This window comes from Trachypithecus francoisi, unplaced genomic scaffold (genome assembly GCF_009764315.1).
Source record: "Trachypithecus francoisi isolate TF-2019V2 unplaced genomic scaffold, Tfra_2.0 Lachesis_group16, whole genome shotgun sequence".
Classification (NCBI taxonomy): domain Eukaryota; kingdom Metazoa; phylum Chordata; class Mammalia; order Primates; family Cercopithecidae; genus Trachypithecus; species Trachypithecus francoisi.
Window position 1 is genome coordinate 69074643 of NW_022681461.1, and position 27431 is coordinate 69102073.

The 27431-nt window shown below is 42.6% G+C and overlaps 1 protein-coding gene across 3 annotated transcripts in view; it reads left to right on the forward strand.

Moving 5' to 3' along the window:
* Positions 1-27431, forward strand: part of ASTN2 (astrotactin 2) — a 1009693-nt gene that overhangs the window by 633481 nt on the left and 348781 nt on the right. For all 3 annotated transcript variants that reach the window (XM_033237645.1, XM_033237646.1, XM_033237647.1), the window contains one exon: positions 4854-5042. In XM_033237645.1, the coding sequence (XP_033093536.1) occupies positions 4854-5042 (189 nt within the window). The remainder of the gene's footprint in view (positions 1-4853; positions 5043-27431) is intronic.

Here is a 27431-nt window from a genome sequence, read left to right on the forward strand (position 1 = left end):
CTTCCTGTAGCCAATGAGCCTCCTCCCCCAACCAGAAGTTTGTGCACAAAAGTTAATTTCTTATTTGTGCAAAGTCTATTGTGTTTGTGGCAGTCTTCCTCCATCCTGTAGAATGCATCGGGAACACGTGGTCTCCAAGCTTGCCATAACAAGGGAAGAGGCAGCTTGAAAATCACAGGATGTTTTGAAAAGGCTAAGTCTGGTAGTGACTTGTATGGTGTCAGCACAGATTCCATTGTTCAGAATTCAGTGACATGGCCCCTTCAACCCAACTGCAAGACAGGCTTAGATATGTAAGTCCAGGAAGAGGACATGGTGTTGTTAATGCAAGATGTCTTTGTCACAGTTATCAGAAGTGCCTAGCACAGAGTTAACTTGCAAAACGTATTTATTAAATAAAAGAAAAGTGGGCCGGGCGCGGTGGCTCAAGCCTGTAATCCCAGCACTTTGGGAGGCCGAGACGGGCGGATCACGAGGTCAGGAGATCGAGACCATCCTGGCTAACACGGTGAAACCCCGTCTCTACTAAAATATACAAAAAATTAGCCGGGCGAGATGGCGGGCGCCTGTAGTCCCAGCTACTCGGGAGGCTGAGGCGAGAGAATGGCGTAAACCCGGGAGGCGGAGCTTGCAGTGAGCTGAGATCCGGCCACTGCACTCCAGCCTGGGCGACAGAGCGAGACTCCGTCTCAAAAAAAAAAAAAAAAAAAAAAAAAAAAGAAAAGTAAATAAAATTAGTATTGAAATCTTCCCCCAATTTAGTTTACAAATTCAAAGCATTGCCACCCAAAATTCCACTAGGGATTTGCATATAATTTGACAAGCCCATTCTGAAATCCATTTGAAAGGAAAAACATGGAAGAGCAGTCAGGACTTTGGAAATAGAAAACTAGTGTTGATGAAGGGGAGGAGTATTACCTTATTACTATATCCAAAACAGGCAATAAAGCTATAGTAATTAAAATAGCTTGGAATTACTGCAGGAATATACAAATAATTAAACAGGAAAAACACCAACCATGTATACATGGCATATGTAGGGATTACACGTGTAAAAAAAATAACATTTCAGGTTTGTTGTTGAAAGGGGTCACACATTTCAGACAATTGCCAGCCATTTTAAAAAACAGTTAAGTTAAAATAACCACTCACACTACATTCAAAAATAAATGCTGGCCGGGCGCGGTGGCTCAAGCCTGTAATCCCAGCACTTTGGGAGGCCGAGACGGGTGGATCACGAGGTCAGGAGATCGAGACCATCCTGGCTAACACGGTGAAACCCCGTCTCTACTAAAAAATACAAAAAAACTAGCCGGGCGAGGTGGTGGGCGCCTGTAGTCCCAGCTACTCCGGAGGCTGAGGCAGGAGAATAGCGTGAACCCAGGAGGCAGAGCTTGCAGTGAGCTGAGATCCGGCCACTGCACTCCAGCCTGGGCGACAGAGCGAGACTCCGTCTCAAAAAAAAAATATGCTATACATATTAAATAACCAAAGATTTTTTAAACCTATACAATACTACAATAATATACAGAAATATATTTATCATCTTGTGGGTTTCTAAAGATTGCACAAATTTCAGACACAAAGACCAAGAGAGAGAGGTAATAAGATATCAAAAACAAGATTAAAATACAAGCACAGACTGGAAAAAAATGTTAATATATATGGACGGTGAAGGATAACTACCCAGAAAATATTTAGAGCATATATAAACCAATACAAAGAAAAGGGCAAATATCACAATAGAAAAATAGTCAATGCACATTAATGGATAATCTATAGAAGGAGAAATGCAAGTGACCATAATGTGAAAAGGTGCTGAACTTAATCAGTAACAAGGTAAATGCAAATCCAAACAAAAATGAGTTATTTTTCCTATCCTAGATTGGCAGTAATGAACATGAAAGATGTAGAAAAATGGGATCTCCCATTCATCAATTATAGGATTGTAAATGATAGAGACTCTACCGGTGACTATTTAGTAGATCTATCAAAATTTTAAAATTCATAAAACATTGACCAAGCAATTTCCTTTCTGAGTATCTCTTTTATAGAAACACATAGTTGGGCACAATGATATATGTGCAAAGGTCTTCATTATGGCACTGTTTGTAATAACAAACAGCTATAAACAGCCAAAGTGCCCATCAATAAAAATTAGTTAAAAGCGTTATGGTACATTTATACTGTGCAATGCCAAATAACCATTAAAAAAGATAGATCTGTATGTATAGTGTTTTGAAAAGATCTCCAAGAAATAGCATCAGGTGCAAATGCATGTCTCACAACAATATATAGTGTAATTCTGTTTATGAGTTTATTATGAAATGTGTTTGTGCGTATGTGTGTGTATATAAATCCCCCCAATTTAGTCTACAAATTCAAAGAAATGTGTATGTATACACACACAGACACACACACACACACAAACATACACACACAATATGTGTTTAAATGATCGAAAAACTCCTGGAAGAGCACATAACAATTAACAAGGGTGACTTCTGGGACAGGACGTGAGGAGTGGGAAATGAAGAAGTTCCATATTTTACTCTATGGACTTTTATAATGGTTTGTTTTGTTTTGTTTTGTTTTGTTTTTGAGATGGAGTCTCACACCGTTGCCTGGGCAGGAGTGCAGTGGCATGATCCCGGCTCGCTACAACCTCCACTTCCCAGGTTCAAGTGATTCTCCTGCCTCTGCCTCTGAGTAGCTGGGATTACAAGCGCCTGCCACCACGCCTGGCTAATTTTTATTGTTTTTTATTTTTAGTAGAGACAGGGTTTCACTGTGTTGGCCAGGCTGGTCTCGAATGCCTGACCTCATGATCCACCCACCTCACCCTCCTAAAGTGTTGGGATTACAGGTGTGAGCCACTGCACCCAGCCAGACAACAATAATATATTTATTCACAGTCACACAGGCATGTGGGTGTGTGTGGATGGGGAGAGAAAAAGAGAGAGAGAGAGAAAGAGAGAGAGAGAGACAGAACTCTGGCCAGTGTACCCAGTAAACCATTTCTCCATATTTTCTGAATAAATGGATGGAACTAGACTTTATTGAGCACTCATCATGTACGATTCACTTCCGTATACACTCATTTCATTTGCACTGCCACTATGTTAAAAGGGACTTAGTAATATTTAGCAGATGCAAAAAGAAGGAGATATACTTTACCAAGGCTCTGAGACAGGGCCCTTTTCCAAGAGATTTCCCCACTGCACTATGGAAAGGAACATGTGAACGTTAGAAAGACAATCAGTGCATCAGTGCAGTACACCTGGGATTGGGGAACGCAGAGAAACAGTGACGGTTTGCTTCATGCATGAGACTTCCTGGCTTTTCACTAGAGTAATCTTGGGTCAAGTTTTCAGCTATGCTTGTCTTCTTTCTGCCTCCAGTTCAGCTCTATGTCTGTAGCATCAGCTACTGCTTCCCACAACCTGTGTACATTTTCTTTCCAAACCACCATACAGAGCCTCTTCCTTCTCCCATCTGAGTTCCTGAGTCCCTTTGCAGTTAAAGTCAATGAATCTTTGCTACGCCCTTTGAAAGAAGGGCAAATAAGCGATTGCCTGCTGTATACTTTCTCAAACTGGTATAACCCAACCAGGGTCATTTTGTGCATTTCTAACAGAACTGAATTTGAATATCAACTTTGCTACTTATAGTATGACATGCTTTATTTCTTGGCTCCTTATTTTGCTTATATGTAAAGCAGAAATGATGATATTACTCTTTCTTCATGGTTATATGATAAATACAGAAAGTGTTCAGTGAATAGTGTATGCTCAACAAATAGAAATACCACCATTACTACCACTATTATGATTATTGTGTTAAGTACATTGCAATTCCTGGGTTTTTTTTGTGGCCTAGGTATCATGTGACCTTATAGCATCCTACTGAATTAAGGAAGGTAGGAGTGTCTACTGTATTTTACACATGAGGAAACTGGAGATCATAGACATTAAATGACTCACTCATGTTCATATAGGTCACAAGGAGAAAAATGGAATTTGAACAGGTCTGTCCAATCTCACAGACCATTTTCTTGTCTCTCTTTACTTATTTATGTGCACCATACCCCTAGTGTGTAGCACTGAACTTTGAAAAGGTAGACACTCACAGAATTCCAGTTTCTGGAATGATTTTTTAGGGGCTGAGATCTCTGATTTCTTGCCCCTACCACCCCCATCCCCTCCAGCCCACGCCTCTCTGAGATTTCTTTGTCACTGCAAATCTTTTCAAATTGCAAATATTCAGATGCCTGTTTTGCCCATAGATGAGACCATCACTGTCTCAAAGGCTGGTCAAGGGCTTTTCTGGCTGTCAGAAATGGGTGGTTAGACCAACGGAGGCTGCTAAAATCCCTGAGTGAACAGAAGCCTTGTGCTGTCCATGGTCCTGGAAAGTTTCACCTCTGAGCTACCAGGATGATAAAAACCTTGTATTTGCTACAGTCTTCTACCTTGGTTGACAGATGCACTGGGAATAGATTCTGGTTTGAGACACTGGTTGATAATTCCCTGTGAATTGGTCTGTCATGCTTTTTAAAGTCTGTGTGTTCATGGGAAACAGTTTTTAAATTTGCTTTGTGTGTGGATGTGCATGCTGGTGTCCCCTTGATTCCTCTAAAATGTCACAAATGACTTTCCTTGAATTTACCAATTTGCAGTATTAATGTGCTTCTCTCTAGACATCTGTGCCCTAGATAGATTCCAGGCAGAATAGCTGTCTCCTTCCTAAACTCTGACCTGTTTTTGCAGGGAAAGGAGGCCTTGGTTTTAGGTCACCCCCAATGGGGGCATTCAGGGTGTGAAGCTAATTCTCAGCTCTGTTTTATCATACAGTTGCGTGGAGGAGTACAAACTGGCTCCTGATGGAAAATCCTGCTTAATGCTCTCAGATGTCTGCGAGGGCCCCAAGTGCCTCAAACCTGACTCCAAATTCAATGATACCCTCTTTGGAGAGATGCTACATGGTTACAACAACCGGACCCAGCATGTGAACCAAGGCCAAGTCTTCCAGATGACCTTTAGGTATGCAGTAGATACTTGCACATTGCTGGTCTGAGTCACTGGCAAACAACCTGGGCATAGGGAGGAAGCCATGGGCACAACGGGGTAGAGACTGTTATTCAGGCCAACATCACTTTGAGCTCACAGGTACCCTCTTAAGGAGTGTTGAAAGTCAGCAAAATTTATTCCACAGGGTTTCTTTTTCGTGGTCCTAGCATATATTTGTCCCACCTTGCCATTTTCCTAGCTCTATCCACATATTTTAAATTCAATCTTTAATTATCCTGTAAGTACAGTTAATGGCGTTTTGAAAAACATTAATTAATCTTTCAATCTACCGAAAAATAAGTATTTTATGTATGCTGTTCAGGTAGTTCAAAAATAAAGACTTTTAATGAAGTAGGAAATAAAAATCCCATCACCCAGATATACCTAGAATTAACATTTTCCTGAATGCTCTTTTTTTTTTTTTTTTTTTTTTTGAGACGGAGTCTCGCTCTGCCGCCCAGGCTGGAGTGCAGTGGCCGGGTCTCAGCTCACGGCAAGCTCCGCCTCCTGGGTTTACGCCATTCTCCTGCCTCAGCCTCCCAAGCAGCTGGGACTACAGGCGCCCGCCATGTCGCCCGGCTAGTTTTTTGTATTTTTTTAGTAGAGACGGGGTTTCACCATGTTAGCCAGGATGGTCTCGATCTCCTGACCTCGTGATCCGCCCGTCTCAGCCTCCCAAAGTGCTGGGATTACAGGCTTGAGCCACCGCGCCCGGCCAAGAGATGGAGACTCGCTCTGTCGCCCAGGCTGGAGTGCAGTGGCCGGATCTCAGCTCACTGCAAGCTCCGCCTCCCGGGTTCCCGCCATTCTCCTGTCTCAGCCTCCAGAGTAGCTGGGACTACAGGCGCCCGCCACCGCGCCCGGCTAGTTTTTTGTATTTTTTTAGTAGAGACGGGGTTTCACCGTATTAGCCAGGATGGTCTCGATCTCCTGACCTCGTGATCTGCCCGTCTCGGCCTCCCGAAGTGCTGGGATTACAGGCTTGAGCCACCGCGGCCGGCCCTGAATGCTCTTAAAATTTCTACTTCTCTCTTTCTTGCTCTGTTTTTTCCTATCTGCCTACACACACACACACACACACACACACACACACACACATCCCAAATCCCAGTAAAGCTGTTTAGAAATTGCTTTTTTCACTCAATAAGTGAGTGATGGCTAGGTTGGCCAGATTATGTGCAGATTAAACATGCAAGGTATTGGTAAAGGATTTCCTTAGACAGTTGAAGAAACTGGAACTGTTCTGCCTAAAGAAGATAAACCTTAAGTGGTGACTTATTCATGCCTCAAAGCTTGAAGAACCATAAGGTAGTAGAGTGAGATTTGTTGCATATATAGAAAAGGATTATCTAAATGCACACACACACACACGCACACACACATACTTTTAGCCATGTTTGCATAAAAAAAAGAATAAGATATTATCACAAAGCAAGGTTCTCCTAATCATTTGAGGTCATATCAATAAAAGTCAGAACCAGTAATAAGTCACCATGATAGTCATCATTGTTTCCATTCCATCATCTTACAAATAGTAGTGATAATTATATTATGAGTGGTAATAATGGTTTCCATTTATTAATAATTATTCTGTGTTAAGCTCTTTACTACTAACTACTACTGCTAACAATAATAATGTCCACTAACATTGATTCAGCATACGCAAAAGGGTTTTCTAAGTACTTTTTAACTATTAAGTTATGTAATCCTCACAATGATCCTGTGAGGCAGGGATTATTATCATCCTTTTTATACAGAAGAGAAACAGAAATCTAAAGTAGCTTTCCAAAGACTCCCTTCTAGGAAGGAGGAGAGCCAAGATAATTTCATTTTAGCTTCATTATTAGAATCATTGGCAGCACTGTGACCTCCATTTTACAATTGAGAAATTAATCCAGAGAAGTTGAGTGACTTTCTCAAGTTCATCATCTAGTAAGAGGTAGAGTCAGGAATCAGATGTAACTCCAGCTGACTCTAAAACCTTGCTCTTGTATTTCAATTCAGCATACCCTCTTACTCCCATTTTAGAGAATGAGAATGGAGATGTGAATTCACTAAACTGTTCATCCTTGTAATCATCATAAACTCTTTCAGAACGTCCTCTTTCCCATGTACCATGCTGGTTATTGGGCATAAGATGGAAAATGAGATAGAAATAGCCCCTCTGACACTTTAGGTATCGTTGGCAGGTGGACCCACGACTCAGATACTCAAGCAGAGGCTGAATGCTACTTTACTGGAAACGCTCTGAGCCAGGCATGGTGGCTCACATCTGTAATTCCAACACTGTGGGAGGCCTAGGTGGGAGGATCACTTGAGCCCAGGAGTTTGAGACCAGCCTGGGTAACTTTGCAAGACTCCATCTCTGCTAAAAAAAAAAAAAAAAAAAAAAAAAAAAAAATTAAAACTGGGCCTGGCGTGGTGGCTCACGCCTGTAATCCCAGCACTTTGGAAGGCTGAGGCGGGCAGATCACGAGGTCAGGAGATTGAGACCATCCTGGCTAACACGGTGAAACCCCATCTCTACTAAAAATACAAAAAAATTAGCCAGGCGTGGTAGCAGGCGCCTGTAGTCCCAGCTACTCGGGAGGCTGAGGCAGGAGAATAGCGTAAACCTGGGAAGCAGAGTTTGCAGTGAGCTAAGATCACGCCACTGCACTCCAGCCTGGGCGACAGAGCGAGACTCCATCTCAAAATAAAATAAAATAAAATACAGTTATTTGAACATGATGGTACATGCCTATAGTCCCAGCTACTCAGGAGGCTGAGGCAGGACCATCACTTGAGCCTGGCCACTCAAGGTTACAGTGAGCTATGATTATGCCACTGAAATCCAGTCTGGGCAACCGAGTGAACACTTTTCTCTACTGAAAAAAAAAAAAAAAGAAGAAGAAGAACAAAAATCAGAAAAAGCTCTGAGGGAAATTTAAGGATAGTCTGGATGAACTGTGGTTCAATGCTGAGATTCTATGATACTAGTTTTCTATAATTTTAATGGTCTATGAAAGTGTGTCTTGAGCAACATCATGGATAGAATAATGCTGCTTGGAATACAAAAGAAAAAATAAAGGAATTATTCCTTCTCTTTGAGGAAGAAATTTAAAAGCTTGCAAGATGACACGCACAAGTTTTAAAAAAATAGAAAAATTTAATTTGCAAAGCAGTGTTCCAAGGAAAGACAATGGTTTCCAAAGAGTTCCCATGGGAAGCCTGTTGAAAGGAATTAGAAGGAAAGATAAAGGGCTTCTCAAAGGACAAGGCTTGTGAACTGAGGTTTGAAGTGATAGCAAAGAATAGTGCCTCTTGGGAGAGATAAGAGTTAAAGGGCATTTTGCTGTCCAGGAAAGAGCCTACAAAGGCCCAGACATATGGAAAAGCAATAGTGGGAGTCAAGAAAACAGACTTGCAAATGAACCTGCCTTCAAATCCCAGCCCCATTCATGACACGCATAATTCTACTGCTTCATCTTTAAAATGGGGTGCTTTTAACAGAAGCCAGCCATTTCCATAGGTACATTGCATGTTTTATGGAGTTTCATTTCTCACAGCAGCTCTCAGAGTAGCTGGCATTTGATAATTGAGCCAATGTACCATTCTCTTGTGTGAAGAATAGCTTGGTCCAAAAGAAGGATCCACATGTCTAGTAAGAGGCTAGATCCTGAACAAGCTTCACTAAATTCTGGGATTTCATTTCACATGCAGGGAAAGGACTTGGTCACAAAGCAAGTCATTGTGGGACCATGTTCTCAGATCTCCTGACTGCCTGGGGTGTTTATCTTCCCACTGCCAACAGACTCATCAGTAAGAAAGAGCATGGCACCGCTGGGGGTGGTGGCTCATGCCTGTAATCCCAGCACTTTGGGAGGCTGAGGCGGGCAGATCACGAGGTGAGGAGATCAAGACTATCCTGGCTTACACAGTGAAACCCCGTCTCTACTAAAAATACAAAAAATTAGCGGGGCGTGGTGGTGGGTGCCTGTAGTCCCAGCTACTCCGGAAGCTGAGGGAGGGGAATGTCGTGAACCCGGGAGGCGGAACTTGCAGTGAGCCAAGATAGCGCCACTGCACTCCAGCCTGGATGACAGAGCGAGACTCTGTCCCAAAAGAAAAGAAAAGAGCATAGCATCTTAAAGGCTGGCCTAGGGGTGTCCAGTCCCAGTCCCAGACACAACTTTAGGCCCATTAGAAGTCGTTGTTCTGCCTCAAACACTCTGCTTATTGTTTCCAACTTCTCAGCCCTGGATTGCCTCTGAACAGCCGGAGCCTAAGTGCCCTGACTTGCCCATGGAGGGGAGTAGAGTGAACAGACCAGGATTTTCTCTTTTGATGACAGCCTCAAGATTTAGAAAACTCCCAAGACTACCACCATTATATTAGAGCAATCCATTCCATTTAAGCTCTGTCATCCTTGGCTTCAGCTAAACTTTCTTTGCAATTATTTCCATCTTCCAACCATGTAACCTCTTGGAACCATGCTAAGTCAGTTGCTTCCCCACTGTGGAAAGGCAAGCCACTTCTGATGAGTCTAAATTTATCTTTTCCTTTTCTTTCCTTTTGAAACGGAGCCTCATGCTGTTGCCTGGGCTGGAGTGCAGTGGCGTGATCTTGGCTCACTGCAACCTCCGCCTCCCAGGTTCACACGATTCTCCTGCCTCAGCCTCCCAAGTAGCTGGGATTACAGGCACACACCACACCTGGCTAATTTTTTGTATTTTTAATAGAGAAAGGGTTTCACTGTGTTGGTCAGATGGGTCTAGAACTCCTGACCTCGTGATCCGCCCACCTTGGCCTCCCAAAGTGCTGGGATTACAGGCGTGAGCCACTGCACTCAGCCCTAAATTTATCTTTTTCAAGTCTCCCTTCCTGAGCTCCAGGCAGTGGGGAGAATGGAGCTCCTTTGTCCTTCATGTTCCTGAAAGCCTGCAAGCATTTCAGCATCAAAGGCAGTTGTCATTTCTCTCCTCCTACTACTTCCTTTCCTCCCTCCTCTAAGTAATCTCTGGTCCAGCCCTAGAGAGTAGCCAGCAAGTACTGCTACCAGCCGTCTCACCATATGCCTCATTTCCTGACAATTGGCTGGCCTAGGATATCAAACTCTCTACCAGCTAGTGTCTCCTGTGTGACAGCTACAGTTCTGCTTTGTTCTCCTCCCTGCCCCTGCCTAGATCACCCCACCTAGCAACTGCTGATATAAGAGACGTCTGTGTTTTCATTTCCTCTCTTGAATCTCTGAAAGAGCAACCCGGATTTCTGCTTTACAAAGCGCTTAAAAATGTAATGTCTCTGACCTAGACAAGAACTTAAAGATTAACTATTTCAGACCTTACTTGTACAGATGGAGAAACGGAAGCTCAGGAAAGGATATAACTGGCTCAGTATTCACAGTGATTGGAACTCCTCTCACCCTGAAAGTTAGTTTCTGACTCCCAAACCAGTGCTCCCTGGTTTCTTGTTCTGCAATAAAGGATGTATGCAATTACTTTATATCCCATATCAGCATGTGATGAGGAGAGCGATGTGTTCTATCCCTGTTCTCAGTGTAGAGTGAGGACCCAGGTGTCACAGGGGGAGACCAAATTGATAACTAAGGAGGGATCTTAGGCAAAGACCACTCCATGGGGAGCTACCTCTTCAGGTCACTGCATATAGGCTACAGCCTGTTCCTGAGGGTGTGAGCACGTGGTGATATTTCCTGACCAGTCCGAGGGTTCGCACTGTGAGCAAAGATTGAGCATGGTGCACATTAAGGAACTCACATGAAAAGCTTAAGACAGGGCAAGAGTGACAAGGAGACTCAGACAGACAGAGCAGAGGCAGGGAGAGAGAGGCAAAAACAGAGGAGACACTAAAGAACAGTCTGTGTCACAGCAGGAGGGAACAGCAAGCAAAGAAAGAATTAAGAAGAGATGTAGAGCAGTGAACAGAGTTAAAGAGGTACAGAGACAGAGAGCAGAAGGTGGGGAAGTGGGAAATGTGTGCAAGATGAAAAGGACTGAAGGAGACACGAAAAGATCAAGAAAGAAGTACACGGAGTTCATACAAAAGTCAAAATATAGTTTATTCCTAGGAAGGGAATGGGGCTTGTTTTGAGAGACTGAATGGAGATGAGAGAGACCACTGGATTAGGAATTAGGTTGAAATTGACATGAATGAAGCCTTTGGTAAAATGTCAAGTTCTGTGGAAATGGGAAGAGCCAATGATTTTGCTTCCAAATTGTTCCCAAGTCCAGTAAGTGATGTCAAGCTTTGTTGTTTCTTATCCCTTCCAGTGCACAGTGTTGGTCTTAGTGATCCATATAGGGTCACTGTCAGAATCCCCTTTCCTTTGTTCTTGATCAGTGTGGGAATTGACAGACTGTTCAAGTGAGATAAACTCACCAAAGGTTGGTGGTATTTGATGTTTATTTGTTTGTTTTTTACTCTCACCCCGCCCCCTTACCCTCATTCATTCTACTTCATTCTTATAAGGAAGAAAGGTCAACTTTGGTTGTAGATTGCAGAGATTTAGATAAACATCAGTCAAGAACTATTATTGAACCTGGTGTCTCAGAAATGGCAGGAAGGAGAAGTTGCTTGGAAATGGGGACTGAGCAAATTGCAGTGGTAGATCTTGCAAAAGCCTCATCATAAATAAGATAGGTCTGCTGGCCACAGGCATTTGCCCATAGGCCCTCAAGAATGACCTGCAAAGAGCTGGAGGAGCTCATGAAAGATTTATTAGAAAGGGACTTTTCAATCTTGTCTGCTTATCAGATGTGCATATTGTATAGCATAAGAGGACAGTTTGGGGTAAGATATGGGATTTGGGGATTCAGCACCGACAACCGACGCCTGGCAAGACAGAAGGGCTTTCTATAAGGATTCAAGGAAAGCTGGTCTTTGTTAGTAGCACTCACTCTTTCCCCCACTGAGGATACTGAGTCAGTTCTTATTAAGTGGTCTCCAAAGCTGTTCTGGCCTATGATTTTTCTAGTGCCTTCCTAAGAGATGATTAATTAAACATACTGCTTCTGAAACCTTCTCTCCCCTCCCTTCCACCTCTTTCCCTCCTCCCCCCTTTTAATGGTGTGCACATTTTTTATGTGTCTGGTCCTATACTGAATACTTTATGTGTTTTTCCATTTGATCTTTTCACACCTATTGCAAAGGAGCCATTAACAACTTGGCTTTATGAATAAAAGGAAATGAATGTATCAGTCAGAATGCATTAGTTTGTGTCTTGGGAACAAACAATTTCAAACTTCAGTGGCTTGAATGTGAAAGTTTTTATGTGTTGGTTATACCACATGCCTCTCCCTGGATGGCATGGGCTCTGGCCGTTCTGGTGTTTGGAAATCTAGACTGACAGAAGAATCACCTTTCTGTGCTTCCATTAATGCTTTCATAGTGAGAAACAAACTTGACTATCATAACTTTCTCCTAGCAGTGAAATTCTGCTTCTATTTCTAGTCAAATTAAGTCCCATTGCTATCTCAAAGGACTGGACAGAGACATGCTATCTTATGATGCGTCTTACGATAAGACATGCTATCTTATCTCAGCACATTGTAAGACTCTGAGAAGCAAAGGCACAGAAATATCTGTGGGACACTGAAGCACAGAGAGATTAGGCTAACTAGCCTAGCAGTCAAACAGCTAAAGAAGTGGTAGCATCTGGGTTTAACACCAAAGTTCACTTAGCAGTCATGCCTTCCAGGCTCCTAGCACTCTCCTGTTTCATATTGCAGCCTCTGAGAACTATAATACATCCTTCTATTCTCTTGTCAATTTCTTTCATTCAGTTACTGAAGAACGACAAACTTTATAGCTGGAAAAACCTTGGAGAACAATTTGTACAAACTCTCCTCTTGTTTGTTTGTTTATTGTTTGTTTGTTTGTTTGTATGGGACAGAGTCTTGCTCTGTCGCCCAGGCTGGAGTGCAGTGGCACGATCTTGGCTCACTGCAACCTGTGCCTCCTGGGCTGAACTTATTCTCCTGCCTCAGCCTCCAGAATAGCTGGGATTACAGACGTGTGCCACCATGCCCAGCTAATTTATGTATCTTTAGTAGAGACAAGGTTTCACCATGTTGGCCAGGCTGGTCTTGAACTCCTGGCCTCAAGTGATCCTCCCATCTCAGCCTCCCAAAGTGCTGTAATTATAGGTGTGAGCCACCGCACCTGGCCAAACTCTCCCCTTTTGTAGATGGGATACCTGAGGCTCACAGTGGTTAAGTAAAGTGTCTAAAGTTGTATCACTAATACATGAATAAGCCAGTCCTTCAATCCTCAGCCTGTTTGTCTGCACTATATTCTGTCTGAAGGCTTGGAGACATGGCATCCAACCCTGTACAGGAGCACCAATGCCAAGGTCCTATAGAGAGTTAGTGGCAGAACCAGGCCTGGAAGTTGTGTTTGTGCACTCTCAGGTCTGTGTGCTTTATAATAGATGATGATCTCATTGAAATAAGAAAAAGCAAAAGAGGCTGTTAGTGGAGACAGTATTAATTAAAAGGAGGCATTAGCTTCTGATTTTTCAAGGCTACTCCTAAGCCTCTCTATGAAGCAATATTCTGCAATATTCAAGCTCTTAGCAAAATCCTCAATTTGTCACTTGGAAACATAGCAGTTTGCTGCCTTCCTTGCGGGACCATTGGCAAGATCTTGGAAGTGCACTGAGGACAGCAGTTGGAACTGGATTAGAGGAGTCAAGGGGTGAATTTTCCTGGCATTCTAACTCCTGAACTGGTTGCAGAAAAAAATCTCTTTTCCTTTGTGTGGCTCCATGTTTCCAAGGTTTCCTGACATCTTTGGCAGGAATCAAGACCAATGTTGGGCGTACCATAGGGGCTGGAATCAGAAAGCTAATTTTTTTTTTTTTTTTCAAACCACTTTATTAAAGTATAATTGACATAAAAAAAGCTATTCATATTTAATGTACATAACTCGATTAGTTTGGAGATAAGTATATACGAGTGAAACCATCACCACCATCAAGGCCACAGATAGATCCATTACCTTCCATAGCTTTCTCCTACCCTCTTTGTTTATTTAGTGTTTTTGTGCTGAGAACATTTAACACCCGGCATTTTGGTATGCCAAGATGGGAGGATCTCTTGAGGCCAGGAGTTCAAGACCAGTCTGAGGATTATAGTGGTATCATATCTCTACAAAAAAAAAAAGTTAGCTGAACATGGTGTTGTGCAGCAGTAGTCACAGCTACTTGAGAGGCTCACTAGAGCCCAGGAGTTTAAGGCTGCAGTGAGCTGTGATGGCACCACTGTAGTCCAGCCTGGGTGACACTGTGAGATCCTGTCTCAAAAAACAAAATGAAACACTTAACATATCTTAGTGAAATTTGAGTCTACAATACAGTATTGTTAGCTATGGAGACTATAGTGTATAATAGATCTCCAGAACTTATTTATCTTGCATAATAAAACTTTGTTACCAAAACCTTGTACCCTTTAGTCCTTGCCTCCCCATTTTTCCGTTCACCTAGTTCACCTAGTTTCTGACAACTGCAATTATACTTTCTGCTCCTATGAGTTTCTGATACTGTTCTGCCATTTCCTGCTGTATCACCCTTGACCATTCTTTTTTTTTTTTTGAGATGGAGTCTCCCTCAGTCGCCCAGGCTGGAGTGCAGTGGCGGGATCTCAGGCTCACTGCAAGCTCCGTCCCCTGGGTTTATGCCATTCTACTGCCTCAGCCTCCTGAGTAGCTGGGACTACAGGCGCCCGACACTGCACCCGGCTAATTTTTTGTATTTTTAGTAGAGACGGGGTTTCACAGCGTTAGCCAGGATGGTCTCGATCTCCTGACCTCGTGATCTGCCCATCTTGGCCTCCCAAAGTGCTGGGATTACAGGCGTGAGCCACCACGCCCGGCCACCCTTGACAATTCTTCTCCCTGGTTTCTGTGGCCTCTTCTGTAAATTAAGGCTAGTGCAAATATCAGACAGAGGCTGAGAGCATCTGATACAAAGCATAGCATTTTTGCTACTCAACTCTTATGGCCAGGAGCTTAATGAAGCCTTTCCTATTCTACGTGGGACTGCACCAAGACCCACCATTTTTCCCAGAGAAGGGGATCGGGAAAGTGCATTTTTACCAGTATTTCCAGGTGGTTCATATGATCCAACAATTTTGGGATACAGTGACTTGGTGTTTAAGAGGCTAGCTCTGGACTCAGAGACCCAGCTTGCCTTTGGTCAACTGTGTGACTAGAGGCACATTATTTCATTAAGCCTCAATTTCCCCCATCCCTAAATTAAGAATAACAGTAACAATGCCCACTTCCTGGTGTTGAGATACTTAAATGGAATTGGAACCTGTTTCATATCTGTCCTTGGCAGACAGAAGACCCACGTGCCATAGGGGGCTACCAGGTTCATCACTAAGGAGGTGTAAGCAAAGCTCACCTGCATATGCAGGATTATGCAGGGACTAGATCCTCTTCCTGACTGGTGTGCTGCTGTTAAAAGCTAAGAGGGTCCAAATCCCGTGTCTGCCCTTTCCAAGCTGTGTGGCTTTGGATAAATTTCTTAACTTCAATAATCTCAAGATCTTCAACTATAAAGTGGTGTTTTACCTTAAAATATCCTCCAAAAATTTTGGCAAGGGTTTAACAGGCAAATAAGCAAAGCTCCCAGCACACCGTAGGTTCCCAATAAATATTCCTTTCTCTGCCTTAAATTGCATTCCTTTCCCCCCAATTCCAGGAGCTATACAGCAAATGAAGATTTTTTTTTTTTTTTTTTTCATTCCCTGCAAAACTTATTTCTGAACTGGAGCCAGGGTTATCCTCTCAACTTCTTCCAAGCAGCACATGTTTTGGTAAACATGGTGCTTTCATCAAATGCCCAGGATAGGGGTGGAAGCTCAGCCCTTCGTGCTCTGGGGATGAGGGTCATGGGAAGTGGACAGCTCAGCTAGCAGTATAGAGTCACAGCCTCGGGAAAACATAATCTTTCCAGTGTGTTCTGTCACCTGTGTCTTATAGGGTCACCCTTTTTTTTCTGCCTGAACATTCTATAGTGAAATACATCTCATTAGGAGTGTGGGATTTAAGTGTTCATATTTACTGTGTGGAATTCGATAAAGGGCCTGGGCCCAGATTCAAAAGTTGCAGTGGTGTGCTAATCTCCCACCTCTGGGGTGATATTAAAAATATTTAATGATAAGGCCAGGTGCGGTGGCTCACGCCTGTAATCCCAGCACTTTGGGAGGCCAAGGTGGGTGGATCACAAGGTAAGGAGTTCGAGATCAGCCTGGCCAACATGGTGAAACCCCGTCTCTATTAAAAATACAAAAAATGAGCTGGGTGTGGTGGCGGGTGCCTGTAATCCCAGCTAATTGCGAGGCTGAGGCAGGAGAATTTCTTGAACCCAGGAGGCGGAGATTGCAGTGAGCCAAGATTGTGCCATTGTACTCTAGTCTGGGCAACAAGAGTGAAACTCTGTCTCAAAAAAACAAGCAAACAAAGAAACAAAACAAAAACAACAAAACAATTTACCAATAAGCATAAAAGTGCCACTTGCCCAATAGGAAAGGAGGCCCTTTCAAACAGCATGAAGCTTAACCAGCAAGCCTTGCTGGACTGCACATCAGTCTCGCTCACCTACTACCTGTCCTAGTTTTCTTCCCGTATTATCACCACATCACATCCTCTGTCCATTTCCCAATACCCTTAAAGCATAATCCATCTTGTAAAACGATGTTTTCTAAACCTTTCAAAACCTGTGTTTGGGGAGCATAGGCAGATATTTCTCCCATGACACAAGTTGACAAAGCAGATTGATGCTCATACTCTTTACATGAGAAAATTGAAGCCCAGAGAGACGAAGCATGGCATTCAAGGCCACACAGCATGTAAATGATGGAGCCAGGATTGAAGGGCTGCTCTTGTAAACACTCCACAGCCTCTAGATAATGTGTGTGCTCAGGCACACGCCACGCACATGGTCTAGACCAAGCTCATCCAACCCGTAGCCCACGAGCCATGTGTGGCTCAGGATGGCTTTGAATGTGGCCCATCACAAATTTGTAAACTTTCTTAAAATATTATGAGGTTTGTGGCTGGGCTCAGTGGCTTACACCTGTAATCCCAGCACTTTGAGAGGCCGAAGCAGGCGGATCACCTAAGGTCAGGAGTTCGAGACTAGCCTGACCAACGTGGAGAAACCCCGTCTCTACGAAAAATATAAAATTAGCCAGGTGTGGTGGTGCATGCCTGTAATCCCAGCTACTCGGGAAGGCTGAGGGAGGACAATCAATTAAACCTGGGAGATGTAGGTTGCGGTGAGCCAAGATCGCACCATTGCACTCCAGCCTGGGCAACAAGAGTGAAACCCCATCTAAAAAAAGAAAAAAGAAATATGAGTTTTGTTGTTGTGTTTTGTTTTTGTTTTTGTTTTTGTTTTTTGCATATCAGCTATTATTGGTGTTAGTGTATTTTATGTGTGGCTCAAGACCATTCTTCTTTCAATACGGCCCAGGGAAGTCAAAAAATTGGACACTCCTGGTCTAAACCATATGATCCTCTAAGAGCTGTGAAGCAAATAATAGCTCATCATCATTATTATGCATGAAAACCCTATCTAAAGGTGGGAATTTTCCATGTATCTGCTTAAAGTCAGAACTCAGTACACATGAATCATACTGGTGCTTCTCAAACTCTAATGTACAAACCGATTGCCTGCTAAAATATAGATTATGCATCAGTAGGCCACAGGTAATAAATTCTTAGGCTCTGCATTTCAAATGAGCTGCTAGGTCCGAGGACCAGCTTTTTTTGTTTGTTTGTTTGTTTGTTTTTCAAACATATTTAAGAGTCTCTTTTTTCCGGGCCTCAGTCCCGTTTCCCAAAGGACTGTTAAGTTCCTTTTGTATTCACCAGAATTTTAAATAAATTAAAATATGTATTTCCAAGGGGGATCATATGATCTAAATAGCTAGCTAGCCAGCCAGCCATACTGTTCTGCACCTTGAATTTTTCATTTACTCATAGCTCTTGGAGAGCTATCAATGTTTATAGATCTTCCTCCTACGTTTCAGGCATGCCATATTTTTCCATTGTAGGGATAACATATGCTCCATGAGGGCAGGGATTTTTGTCTGTGTTGTTCATTGCTGTGTCCCTAGTTCCTGCTGAATATGTGTTGAATGATTGAATCATGTAATTATTATTATTATTATTATTATTTTGATATGGAGTCTCGCTCTGCCACCTGGGCTGGAGTGCAGTGGCCGGATCTCAGCTCACTTCAGCTCACTGCAAGCTCTGCCTCCCGGGTTCACACCCTTCTCCTGCCTCAGCCTCCCGAGTAGCTGGGACTACAGGCGCCCACCACCGCGCCCGGCTAGTTTTTTGTATTTTTTAGTAGAGACGGGGTTTCACCGTGTTAGCCAGGATAGTCTCGATCTCCTGACCTCGTGATCCACCCGTCTCGGCCTCCCAAAGTGCTGGGATTACAGGCTTGAGCCACCGCGCCCGGCCTGAATCATGTAATTATTAACCACTCCTTTATTCATGCACATCTAGGTTGCTTCCAGTTTTTGACTTTTCTGAAACACATTTCAGTGAACAACTTTGTGTGTATATATATATGTGTGTGTGTGTGTGTGTGAGCATACTAATACATCTGTAGAACAAATTCCTAGGACTAGAATGATTGGATTAATTGTTATGTGTGTTTTATTTTATTATTTTTTGTTTACTTTTCTTTAAAATTTTTTTTTTCAACTTTTGAGATTTGGGGGTTACATGTGCTCATTTTTTACCTGGGTATATTGCATGATCCTGAGGTCTGGGGAATGAATGATCCCTTTGCTCATGTACTGAGCATAGTACCCAATATTTAGTTTTTAAGCCTTCTTCCCTTTCTCCTTCCCCCCTCAGTAGTCCCCAGTTTCTGCTGTTCCCATCTTTATGTCCATGAGTACAGAGGACTAGCTTTGAATAGCAAAGTGTTAAACTGAACTTAAATGTTAGATGGAAACACCAGCTGCCTAGGTTATGCCTGAGAATGGAGGATTGTTGTTCCTCCATTTGCCAGTTTCAAAGCAGGAACCACGTCCCAAGGCCAATGGCACTAGAGATCCGTGGAATCCTAAAGAAGTCTCCATCATGTAATCCTCTCTAGAGTGACCAAGTGCAGAGAATATGTTTCAGTTTTGCAACAGCCAGGGGAGACAGCCCTGTCCTGCAATCCAGTAGGCCCCCAGTGCATAATGTAGCAGAGGTTATTTTGCGTTAATCCACTCTGCTATCTGATGAGCACAGGGATGCTCAGAGATCAGTGCCAACAGGGAAGGCACTTATTGAAGGCAGGCTGCAAACTCCCGAGTGCTGAAGCCACAGTAGGGTGCCTGGATTCGAGCCTCCTCTATGTGCCCACGCTGCAATTTCAGCCACAATTGGATGCAGCAGAAAGCTACTTACCAGCAGAGAGCAGTGCTGCATTCTGCTTCAGGTCAAAGGTTGAAGACAAACTGAAAAAGTATCGAGAAATTCATTTGGGAGAAGACATTGGCCTGGGTTTGAAGCTTTATTATTCTTAAGCACTGGATCAAAATTCTCATAGCATCAACACCCATTAATTTAATTGGAGACAGAAAGTAAGTAGTAAAATTAAGATCTAGTGAAAGACGCTCTTTATTGTTGTTGTTGTTGTTTTTAATGGGGAGCAGGAAATTGCAATCCATTTTTAAACAAGCCCTCTGTAATCTTTTCCCCTATTTATGGTAAGAGAGGAAAGAAAAATAGCTGCTTTAATTTTTTTTAATTTTATTCTCAAGGTTCACATCTCTAAATATACCAAACATGGTCATTTTATGAAGAAAACAAATTATACAGACCATACTTCAAACGTTCTCCAACGAACCTAAAAATGTGTCTCTAGACAGCAAAAGGTGCTAAAACAACAAAATCAACAAGATCCATTTTGCTTGTCTTCACAGCTCCCTTTCCCCCCTTTTTTTGGTTTTGTTTTAAATTTCTGGCCTCAAAATCCCTGACTGTGTTCTTTTTCTAGAAGGGGAAAGCCTATCTGAATCATTGAGACACCTGAAGCAGAGACAGTTTTTAAAGAAGCGCAATTTCATTACACTCAAATGCAGGCCGTAACTCAGGCTGGTCTAAATGCTCAGAAGGAAGAGTCCTTAGGGAACCTATGAACAGATAAGGATAGATTGTAATTAGCATAGTCATTGTAATTAGCAGAGCAATTGTAATTAGCACAGTGATTGTTTGTTCATAATGGGTGCTTCCAAAGTGACTCCAGGCAGTTTGTTCTCTTAAGTATCTTCTGCCATTTCCCCCCATGATCTTATTTACACTGCTAATGCACTAAAGTGCTTAGCAATCTCTTTTATAAATAAACACTTCAAAGTTATGGGCCAGCCCAGCCCCTGGTCAAGCATTATGCATTCTTAATGGAGCCCACAGTGCTGAAATTTTACTATATTACATTATGGTAAGTCCATACTGGTATTTCACTCAAGAAAGAAATCACACCTCAGAAGTCATTTGTTACTGTTATTGTTTTATTAATTATGAGAGGGAATCAGATGATGACAAAGAAATGAACTTGAGGTCAGAAGTTCTAGCCCTGACTTTACCACTAGTTCTCATTTGTGAGTTAATGAGTTTTGGTTGAACACCTGTTATATATCAGGTCTTATAATCTCTGGAGATAGGGGCAGGCACGGTGGCTCACGCCTGTAATCCCAGCACTTTGGGAGGCCAAGGCAGGTGGATCATGAGGTCAGGAGTTTGAGACCAGTCTGGCCAATGGGGTGAAACCCCGTCTCTACTAAAAATACAAAAAATTAGCTCAGTGTGGTGATGCATGCCTGTAATCCCAGCTACTCGGAAGGCTGAGGCAGTAGAATCACTTGAACCTGGGAGGTGGAGGTGCAGTGAGCTGAGATCACACCACTACACTCCAGCTTGGGTGACAGAGTGAGACTGTATCTAAAAACAAAACAAAATAAAATACATTCTCTGGAGATAAAAAGAGGAAGAAGACAGTTGAGGTCTCTATTCTTGTGCAGATGGACTCACCAGCAAGTGCATTTTGCTCAGTGAGAGGCAGCGAAGACTCCCTGGAAGAAGTTCTCCCTGAGACCTGGAGGCTAGAGTAACAGTTAACATGTGAGGGAGTGTTCCAGGCAAATGAGAGCAAAGAGGGTCTGTAGACGTGAACATCAAGGTGGGTCATGAAGGGGTGGAGGGATGGGATTGCAGAGGTAAGGAAGCCATGGCGGAGGATGGACATTCTATCAGGAAAGGCTATGTAAGCACCAAAGGGGTCCATTACTAGCTGTAAGACCTTGCACCTTCTAATCGCCTTTCTCAGCCTCAGTTTTCTCACCATGAAATCAGGGAACAGAACGGACGGTGCGTGCCTCACAGGAGAATTATGAAGAGGAGGAAGAGGTGATGAGAAAAGCAGGGTTAGGCCGGGTGCGGTGGCTCATGCCTGCAATCCCAGCACTTTGGGAGGCCGAGGCAGACGGATTATCTGAGGTCAGGAGTTTGAGACCAGACTGGCCAACATGGTGAAACCCCGTCTCTACTAAAACTACAAAAATTAGCCAGGTGTGGTGGTGCATGCCTGTAATCCCAGCTACTTGGGAGGCTGAGGCAGGAGACTCGATTGAACCAGGGAGGCAGAGGTTGCAGTAAGCCAAGATATCACACCACTGCACTCTAGCCTGGGTGACAGAGTAAGACTCCATCTCAAAAAAAAAAAAAAAAAAGAGAGAGAAAAGACAGGTTAAAATGCCTTGTAAAGGTTTGGTAATATTAGTGACATTTGCCTCAACATGAATCCAGGCATCTGTGAGATACCACTTACTCCAAAATTGTGTCGTAGTATGCATTCTGTCACACTTGAAATCATGTGAGATGCAAATTTGCCAGCATTACTTTCTCTGTATTCCTTCCAGATAAATGAAAGAGTAAGTCTATTCTAAGCTCACATTAATAAGCCCACACATGTGTATCAAGAAAATTAACTTTTAGGGAAATATTTTTATTTCAGAGAGATGCCCTGAATAGAAATGTATGTAGTAACAGTTCTAATGAAAGATATGATCACAGTTTATTGGATGTGAATTTATACAGAAAGCTCCAAGGGCAGTGGCTGGGGTTTTATGTAACATCACCACTGAATAATTACTATTAATGATAATGTAGTGGAACACCTCAAAGGTGGCTTTTAAGGGTCCAAAATGAGCATTTATTTTTTATGTAGCCTGAGATCCTCAGAGGAGCCCATTAAGTGGACAGTTAATTAGCAGGCACAAGCCAGGAGTCAAAGCTACAGGCATTTGAGTAGCCCAGGGCTGGTTAATTCATTGTATGCCTAAGGACTTTGAAAGAACCTTAAACCCTGAGTCAGCCTCTCCATTCTTTACTGAGTTCCCAGTGACCTTGAGGCTGCTTCAGTTTCTTTTGATGCTTTCTAGAGTAGGAGGAAAGAAAGAGGATGAAGTGATTGTTCTTACTTCTCATGCCATAGTTCAGAGAACTAAAGTTACTCTAAAGGATACCCCTGTAAGTTTCTATTAATTCCCTATTTCTTAGGCGTTAGTGAGGACCCAGCCACTGGGAATAAACAACTCCAGAGACCATATAGGCATTTTGCAGCTGTATTTGCAAAGGAGGTGGAAACACAGCTTGAGAATTAAGCTAAATTGCAATTAAATTTGCTTCAGCTTTGTGCTCTAGCCAATCAGTACAGATCAAGTGCTTATTCTGTAACAGGTTTTGGGGATTCGGGCTGAACAAAACTCAGTCTGATGTTGGTGTAAAGGGGAAAATAATATACTTTTTTATTTTTTGTATTATCTTTTTTTTTAAATTATACTTTAAGTTCTAGGGTACATGTGCATAACGTGCAGGTTTGTTACATATGTATACTTGTGCCATGCTGGTGTGCTGCACCCATCAACTTGTCAGCACCCATCAATTCGGCATTTATATCAGGTATAACTCCCAATGCAATCCCTCCCCCCTTCCCCCTATTTTTTGTATTATCTAAGGCTATGTTCACTTTGTTTTTTACTGTCACCCCCTGTCATGGAAAAAAATAGGATTGAATTCTTCTTAATGAGAAAAATTAAATACTAAGGGTTACTGTTTTGTTGGGTAGAGTTAGACATTGGAGGACCACAAGCCATTGTACTAAGACAATTTCTGCCACTACTGAGAATGTATGATGTTAGTGGATTTGCAAGTGTCATTTTATAAATGAGGTAACTGGGACTCAAAGAGATCTGATGACTTGACTGACATCACATAGCTGGGGTCAGAGCCTTACTTACTGGGTCTTTCTGAAACTTGGGTGTCCTTTTCCATACTCCACTCAGACAGGGTTATTTTTAATATACAAATACCACTTGTATATATTTATGAGATGCAGTGTGATGTTTTGATATGTGTGTACACTGTGGAATGATTAAATCAAGCTAATAAACATATTCATCATCTCATATACTTTTTGTGATAAGAATATTAAAAAACTTTTCAAAGCAAACTTTTGAAATATACAATACATTATTAACTGTGGTCACCACACTGAGCAATGGACTAAAACTTACTCCTCCTGTCTAATTGAAACTTTGTACCCTTTGACCAATCTTTCCCTGTTCTTCATCATCTCCTCCCAACTCCTCATCCTCTCCCCACCCCCTGCCTCAGACAACCACCATTCTACTCTCTAATATGAGTTTGACTTTTTAGATTCCATATGCAAGTGAGAACACGCAGTATTTGTCTTTCTGTGTTTGGCTTATTTCACTTAGCATAATGTCCTCCAGGTTCAGATAGGATTTTAAAAATATATATTTTTTTTATTTTAAACAGTTTTAGATTTATAGATAAATCACAAAAACAGTACAGAGAGTTCCCATATACCCTGTGACCAGTTTCCCACAGCATCCTCTTACATTTGTATGGTACATTTGTTATAATTAATAAATCAATATTGATACATTATTATTACTTGAAGTTCATACTTTATTCAGATTTCCTTAGTTTTTATCTGATGTCCTTTTTCTGATACAGGAGCCCATTCAACATACAGACATCAAAGCAAAATTACACTGGATTATGTTAAACAGGCAAGAAAGACTTTATTCAAGGCTATTGCAATAGAGGAAGGAGAGAGAGGTCTGAACTCATTTCACTGAAACTGAAAATGACAGGAGGGTTTTTAATTGCTGGGGTAAGTGGAAAAGTACCGGAGGACATTAGGAGATAAAACAATAGGATGTGTCCGGCACATTGAGTTATTCTTGACTTTGCACATGTATTTCTCTGTGATTAGGCCATCTGTGTTTGCTAATTGGTGTCCATGGAAGTTAGGCTTCCACCCTTCCACAGAGACTGGGAGATAGGGATACTGTCTTCCTTGATGATTACATTTCAAAGAGATAGCTCCCATGTCCTTGAGAAAGACAGTCTTAGGTTGTAAAACTGGCAAGAAATTTTCTAAAAGATTTATGTCTTAAAGGGGAAGAGAAATAATTTACAATTGCAAGTTTCTAAAGTAAATGATCTAAGAAAAGGCTGGTCAGGGACCTAGAGACTGGAGAAGCCTGCCTGGTGCTTAGTCAAGCTGATGGAAGGTTAAGAGCATCTTGGTCACCATCTCACACTGACTTGTCCATCTCCTTAGCTCCCCTTGGCTGCGACAGTTTGGTAGGCGTATGTATTAGTTCATTCTCATGCTACTGTAAGGACATACCCAAGACTGAGTATTTTATAAAGGAAAGAGGTTTAATGGACTCACAGTTCCCTACGGCTGGGGAGGTCCTAAGAAACTCACAGTCATAGTGGAAGGCACCTCTTCACAGGGCAGCAGGAAAGAGAAGGAGTGTCCAGTGAAAGGGGAAGCCCCTTTTAAAATCATCAGATCTCTTTAGAACTAACTCCCTGTTATGAGAGCAGGATGGGGGAAACGGCCCCCCTGATTCAATTATCTCCACCTGGTCTCTCCCAGGACCCATGGGGATAATGGGAACCACAATTCAAGAGGAGATTTCAGTGGGGACACAGCCAAACCATATCAGCGTAGTTTTTTGTTTGTTTTTTTGTTAGTTTTTTTTTTTTTGAGACGGAGTCTCGCTCTGTGGCCCAGGCTGGAGTGCAGTGGCCGGATCTCAGCTCACTGCAAGCTCCGCCTCCCGGATTTACGCCATTCTCCTGCCTCAGCCTCCCGAGTAGCTGGGACTACAGGCACTTGCCACCTCGCCCGGCTAGTTTTTTGTATTTTTTAGTAGAGACGGGGTTTCACCGTGTTAGCCAGGATGGACTCCATCCCCTGACCTCATGATCCACCCGTTTCAGCCTCCTAAAGTGCTGAGATTACGGGCTTGAGCCACCGCGCCCGGCCATCAGCGTAGTTTTAAACTGATTTCTTAATAGGTATTACAGTTACAAAGTTTAAAAACACAAACAGCATAAAAGACATCCAATGAATGAGGAATGTCACTCCTTTCTCAGTTTTTTTCTATCCTTTTCCCCTGTCCCCCATTTTTATTAGTTTTTTGGGTATCTCTCCAGTATTTCTTTATGTAGTACTGATCGTAGTAACAAGAGTAACAAGTAACAGTAGTGATTGTAGTAATAAGAGTAACAAGATAACAATGACACACTGCACCAGACACTATTTATCTTCTCTCTACCAAAAATACTTTCGAGCGCTTATTCTATGACACTGACTATTCTAGGAAACCAGGAAGACAATAATGAACAAAATATATAAAAACCCCCTGCTCTGAAGCTTTATGTTCTAGTGTAGGATACAGACAATCAACAAATAAATATATACTCTGTCAGGTATACACACTGTGGAGAAAAGCAGGTTAAGTGAAGGGTGTTAAAGGGTTTTAGGCAGGGAATTCTATGTTTTATGGGCTGGAAGACTTCTTTGATAAAGTGACGTTGGTACAAAGATCTGAAACAAGGTAGTGAACTATGCACATTCTGGGGAACAGCTTCCAGGTAGAAGGCACAGCGAGTTCAAAGACCCTTGGCATTTTCTGTGAACCAAAAGGAGCCTTGGTGGATGGAACAGAGGGGGAGAGGGGGCAAATAGTAGGAAAAAAGGTTACAAATAAGGAAGCAATGGGTACCAAGTGGGGAAGTATGGGCCATTTTGTATAGGGTCCTGTGGGACTCCTAAATGAGGTAGCTTGGAGAAGCAAACCCAGCTAGTGCATTATTTGAGCAGAAAATGGCTAAATCTGACTGGGTTGTGAAGAATAGATGTTAGTGGGCAGGGTGAAATCAGGGAAAGCAGTTCCCAGGCTGCTGCTGTGGTCCAGATGTCAGACAACAGTAGATTGGAGCATGTTCACACAAGTCAGCATGGTGAGAGGTGCGCAGATTCTGAGTGTATTCTGAAGGTGGGACAAGTGGATTTACTGATGAGAGAGAGAAAGGAGGGAGGCAAGGTTGGTGACCTGAATTTTGCCTGAGCAATCGGGCAGACGGATGTGCCATTGATGGAGACAGGAAAGCCCACAGGAGGAGCAGGCACAAGGGAGGGGAATAGAAAGAGAAATTTGTTTTTGGTAATGTTAAAAGATGAACTTGATTGTGGAACATTGCAATCATTCATACAAGTAGACCACAGTGTGATGAAACCCCAGGCACTCATCATCTGGCGTCAATAGCCATCATCTGGTCATGTCTAATATATGTTCTTACGGTGATGTCAGGAAGCCAGTAGGATATACCAGTTCAGAAGAGAAACATGACTTGAAATGTACATTTCAGATTATTTAGCATATAGATGACAGAAAAGAAGAGGACATAAATTCACTAGGGAGTAGATACAGAAGAGGAGAGCCTGAGCCCTGAGTCCTGCAGTTAAACATTGGCGAGGTGAAGAGCCGCTAACAAAGGAGACTGAGATTGAGCTCCCAGTGACATGAGAAGAGACCTGGGCAGCAGCTTCACTGTTCAAATGCATTCAGTTCTACAGCCTCTAGTGTGACCTGGAGGAGCTGTCAACCTTCTCCCCTCCCTTATTTTTTTAACAGATGATGACATTGAATTGCTAAGAGACTAAATAATTTTCTCATTATCATTTGGCTGGTAAAGGGTGGAGCCAGGATTGGAATCCAGACAGTCTGGCTCCAAATCCATATTCAAATATCCATTTCTCCCTCCTCTTTTTTTTTTTTTTTTTGGAGATGGAGTTTCACTCTTGTTGCCCAGGCTGAAGTGCAATGATGCAATCTCAGCTCACTGCAGCCTCCACCTCCCTGTTTCAAGTGATTCTCCTGCTTCAGCCTCCCGAGTAGCTGGGATCACAGGCATGCGGCACCACGCCTATCTAATTTTGTATTTTGAGTAGAGACG